The sequence below is a fragment of the Ambystoma mexicanum genome, chromosome 1p, assembly GCF_040938575.1.
Source record: "Ambystoma mexicanum isolate Mex_15411 chromosome 1p, UKY_AmexF1_1, whole genome shotgun sequence".
NCBI lineage: Eukaryota > Metazoa > Chordata > Amphibia > Caudata > Ambystomatidae > Ambystoma > Ambystoma mexicanum.
In genome coordinates, this window is record NC_090921.1 from 1,099,618,210 (window position 1) to 1,099,623,452 (window position 5,243).

Below are 5,243 nucleotides of genomic sequence, written 5' to 3' on the forward strand. Positions count from 1 at the left end.
TGGTGAATACACTCACCCAACAGCCAGGTACGCTATGGTGTTTTATGCCCCACCCCCACTTTCAACAGCGCACATGCTCTGGTAGATACACTCACCCAACAGCCAGGTACACTCTCTGCTGTGATGTGCCATATATGAGGCTGACCAAGCCATCATGTATCAGGTTCACTATGGATGTGATGGTCTTCCTGTCTATCCGATACAGGGTGTGTATCTGGCTTTGGCTCATGTTGAATGGTGTGGCGCTTATGCATGGTATAGGTGGCTGCCTGTGGGCTGCAACCTGCTGGCCATTGACGATTTGCAGGGCCATGATAGCCATCCTTCTCTTCAAGTGCCTCCGCTGCATCCTCTCCCTCCCTGCCTCCTCAAGTAGTAGGCCTGCATGCCGGGCATCCTGCTCCAGTACGGCTACTGCTAGCATGGTGTTGTGGGAAGGGGTAAGGGTGTGGGAGTTGTCTTTTGTGCTTTTGCAGTGCTCATTGGAGCCACCTGGGCTGATTTTGGGCGCATGGGGCTGTTTCTGCAAACCTGTGTCTAGTTAAACCCTGGTCCGTGATGCCAGTGTTTCTGGCACAGAATTCACAGTGCTACCAGCATGTCCATGCCAGTGTTTTTCTGTGTACATGGAGTTCCGAATGTGCACTTACTAATGCCATGTCGGTTTCTAAGGCAAGGCTGACGCGTCTTGCCGCAGATTCTGGTGAAGGTGTTGCCGGATACGGTAGGTCACTTCCGGTGACAGTGTTTGTTGCATTGCAACTCAGACTATGCCAGACCGGAAAAAGGTGCTGGTATGGTGTGACCGGCACCGCTATTTCTGGACCAGCATACTTGTAATGAGGCCCAGTATGTTTCTTAAGAGGTACAAGAAAATTCCACACCATGTTGCCAGGAATAATTGAACTCCAATCCTACCTTTGGTTTGCGATTGAGCTAAACATTAATGATGGTTCCCTCTCCTCGTAATCAGGCGCTAATGGGTTAACGGCGCTGCAGCCTTTTACAGCGCCGTTAACCCATTAGCACCAGGGTCGTAATGAGGCCCAATGTAATGACAAGTGCTAAATGTAATTGTGGCTTGTCCAGGTGTAAGTGTGTGGGTGCCATCACCAGGTGGCAATGTTTAACGGGCTGGAAAATAGACTTCGGCCTGACAGAGCTGGTGTGCCCGACACGGCAGACCCTGCTGAGGGCCGCAGACCTAGTAGGCATGGCTGACATGGGTAAGGACGTTAATCTGCCTTGAGATGTGCTTTTAAATTTATTTGGAATATGTACATGCCTGAAGGCGTACTTGCATTCTGAGGTACATGATGTGCATGGGAGTGGTAGAACAGCTTCACTGATTATTGAAAAATGATGGATGTGGATATATTCACAGAGAGATACGATACGAGGAATTGGATGGATGGAGAAGGCGATGACAGCCTATGATTGCCATGAAGCCAATACGCCTTGTCAATATGTGTGGTGGGTGTGTGGTGTGCAGTCGCTTTGACATGGCCCATTCACAGCCACCATTACCTCTGACCCTTTCACTACAACATACACAAATGAGACTGGTGTGTTTTATTATTGTGTTCGAATTCAATATTCCTATGATGGGCATGTCACAAAATCATAGATATGTGTGGGTAATAATTTGAGGTCACATGTATATGTGTATATGCACTTCAAACAGGCAGGGGACCTAGCTACTTGCTGGGCGGGACACTAGTTGTATGGAAGTGGGGTGTTGTGATGCATAAGTATTATCAGTCTGTGCATCAGGTGGTGTGGGGTATGCTGATTCTCTTTGTGCTGGATTTTGGGATATTGGTGTGATGCATTCTGGTACATGCAGTGCTTTTGATGTTGCTGTGCAGATTTTATTTTGTTATGCATGCACATGATCACTTTGGTCAATTAAGACACGCCAGTCAAGGGGCCTCATTACGACCCAGGCGTTAAGGGTTAACGCCGTTGTTAACCCTTAACGCCTATTCTGATTTTAACGGCTGCTTTTAGCAGCCATTAAAATCCATGGCGCTAACCTGCCATGATGCTAATTACGCCACCGTAATTTACGGTGGCGTAATTAGCGCCTTCCCCACTCCCATTATGCCCTATGGGGCAAAAATGGGAATGGGGAAGGGAAAATGGGAAATGGGGATTTACCGCCCCACTCCGCTTGGAATGGGGCGGTAAATCCGCCATCCACCATGGTGTAAACTTAGTTTACACCATGGTGATAAAGTTGGCGCAATTAGCGCCTGGGTTGTAATGACCCCCAAGGACTTGTATTCAGGCATGCCATTACTGTATTGCACATTGCATTGCACGCCTCCACTGCTGATAGATGTTGTACATCCCCCCATTGAACAGTGCACATGCTCTGGTATATACACTCACCCAAACGCCAGGTACGCTATGGTGTTTTATGCCCCCCCCCACACTTTCAACAGTGCACATGCATCTTTAGATACACTCACCCACAGCCAGGTACACTATGGTGTTTTATGCCACCCCCCCCACTTTCAACAGTGCACATGCTCTGACAGATACACTCACCCAACAGCCAGGTACGCTATGGTGTTTTATTCCCCCCCCCCACTTTCAACAGTGCACATGCTCTGGTGAATACACTCACCCAACAGCCAGGTACGCTATGGTGTTTTATGCCCCACCCCCACTTTCAACAGCGCACATGCTCTGGTAGATACACTCACCCAACAGCCAGGTACACTCTCTGCTGTGATGTGCCATGTATGAGGCTGACCAAGCCATCATGTATCAGGTTCACTATGGATGTGATGGTCTTCCTGTCTATCCGATACAGGGTGTGTATCTGGCTTTGGCTCAGGTTGAATGGTGTGGCGCTTATGCATGGTATAGGTGGCTGCCTGTGGGCTGCAACCTGCTGGCCATTGACGATTTGCAGGGCCATGATAGCCATCCTTCTCTTCAAGTGCCTCCGCTGCATCCTCTGCCTCCCTGCCTCCTCAAGTAGTAGGCCTGCATGCCGGGCATCCTGCTCCAGTACGGCTACTGCTAGCATGGTGTTGTGGGAAGGGGTGAGGGTGTGGGAGTTGTCTTTTGTGCTTTTGCAGTGCTAATTGGGGCCACCTGGGCTGATTTTGGGCTCATGTGGCTGTTTCTGCAAACCTGTGTCTAGTTAAACCCTGGTCCGTGATGCCAGTGTTTCTGGCACAGAATTCACAGTGCTACCGGCATGTCCATGCCAGTGTTTTTCTGTGTACATGGAGTTCCGAATGTGCACTTACTAATGCCATGTCGGTTTCTAAGGCAAGGCTGACGCGTCTTGCCGCAGATTCCGGTGAAGGTGTTGCCGCATACGGTAGGTCACTTCCGGTGACAGTGTTTGTTGCATTGCAACTCAGACTATGCCAGACCAGAAAAAGGTGCTGGTATGGTGTGACCGGCACCGCTATTTCTGGACCAGCATACTAGTAATGAGGCCCAGTATGTTTCTTAAGAGGTACAAGAAAATTCCACACCATGTTGCCAGGAATAATTGAACTCCAATCCTACCTTTGGTTTGCGATTGAGCTAAACATTAATGATGGTTCCCACTCCTTGAGTGAAAACCTAAAAGTCCAGACACAATATTTACATAAAATTGGCATGTGTATCAGTGGACTGAAACAAACTGTCTCTTATGGGTCAACTAATGACATCTAAAATTGGATATTTAGTATATTTTAAGCAAATGTAAGATTATCATCTGATTTATGAAGAACATAAAACATTATTAGTTCACCGTTTCCTCTACAGATTAATCTGATGGAACAGAATGGCTCCTAATAATCGAACAGAAGAGCCATATTTACTGCTCATGGTGTTCTCTGACCACCCCTGGATGAAGATTGTGCTCCCTGTTGTGTTCCTGTCCATCTACCTTGTGACCATTGTGGGGAACTTCCTTCTACTCCTTCTTCGAAGAATTGATCCTTGTCTCAACACCCCTATGTACTTCTTCCTCAGCCACCTATCCTTCATAGACATCTGCTTCACTACAGCTACCGTGCCTAAAATGGTGGCCAATTATGTGACTCAGGATAAATCCATTTCGTACCTGGCTTGCGCTACGCAGATGTACTTCACATTGACATTGGGAGCCACTGAATGCCTTCTCCTTGCTATCATGGCATTTGATCGTCATGTGGCTATCTGTAGGCCTCTGCATTACCATGTCATTATGAGCACGAGAGCCTGCTTCTTGCTAGCTGCCATCTGCTGGACTGGAAGCCTTGTGAATTCTACGTTCCACACAGTATTTACATTCTTGGGGTCATTCTGCAAGTCTAAAGAAATTAGACATTTCTTATGTGAAATCCAGCCCCTGCTCAGGTTGTCTTGTGCTGACACACGCATCCATGAAGTGTGGGTATTTGCCTCAACAGTGATAATTGTACTTTGCGCTTTCCTCCTGACTTTGTTCTCCTACATTCACATAATCTCTACCATACTGAAGATCAATTCCTCTGATGGACAGTCTCGGTTGTTCTCCACCTGCTCCTCCCACCTCTTGGTAGTTATCATATTCTATGGAACTATTGCGTTTACCTATATGCGGCCGATCTCCAGCTATAACCCAGAGAGGGACCGAGTGGTCACTCTCCTCTACACAGTAGTGACCCCAATGTGTAATCTTCTGATATATACTATGAGAAACAAAGAAGTGAAGCGAGCCATGAAGAAAGCTGTGAGCAAAACATACCACATACTCAGAATGTAGCAGAAACCTGATCAAATAACCTCTATGCACATTTGCTTCACAGATCTTAACATTGCCATGAAAGCCACCTAAGAACCCCACATTTGAAATGAACACATACAAATAAGTTATTCATGTGGGCACCAATAGAGCAGGGCTGTAGGTAGGTTTTGGTACCATCAGGGGCAATGCCTCATACTGGATTGCTGGTTGACACCATTACACTATTCTGTCGGTGTGTCCTATACATGAATCGTTCCATAGCTCATCTAGCCTAACATGGTCTATCCTCCTGATCCACTTCACTTTAAAATGCCATTTCTCATTTCTAAGTGTCTACTGGTTTGCAAATGTGTGCAACACACCTTTAACCCACTAAATAACTGAGAAAATCACATAGTGGGCCTCATTACAAGTAGGGGGCAAAGGGATACCAGGCACCGGTAATGACACCGGTCAACTTTTAGCAGGCGTTAAGGATGGGACCGCAAAGGGACAACGGGGTCAATAACGGTACCGCAAT

The 5,243-nt window shown here is 47.3% G+C and overlaps 1 protein-coding gene across 1 annotated transcript; it reads left to right on the forward strand.

Moving 5' to 3' along the window:
* Positions 1-3,796: 3,796 nt before the first annotated feature.
* Positions 3,797-4,741, forward strand: LOC138525984 (olfactory receptor 8U1-like). The gene has a single exon (XM_069636279.1). It carries the CDS (start codon positions 3,797-3,799, stop codon positions 4,739-4,741), a length of 945 nt encoding a protein of 314 aa, XP_069492380.1.
* Positions 4,742-5,243: the final 502 nt, after the last annotated feature.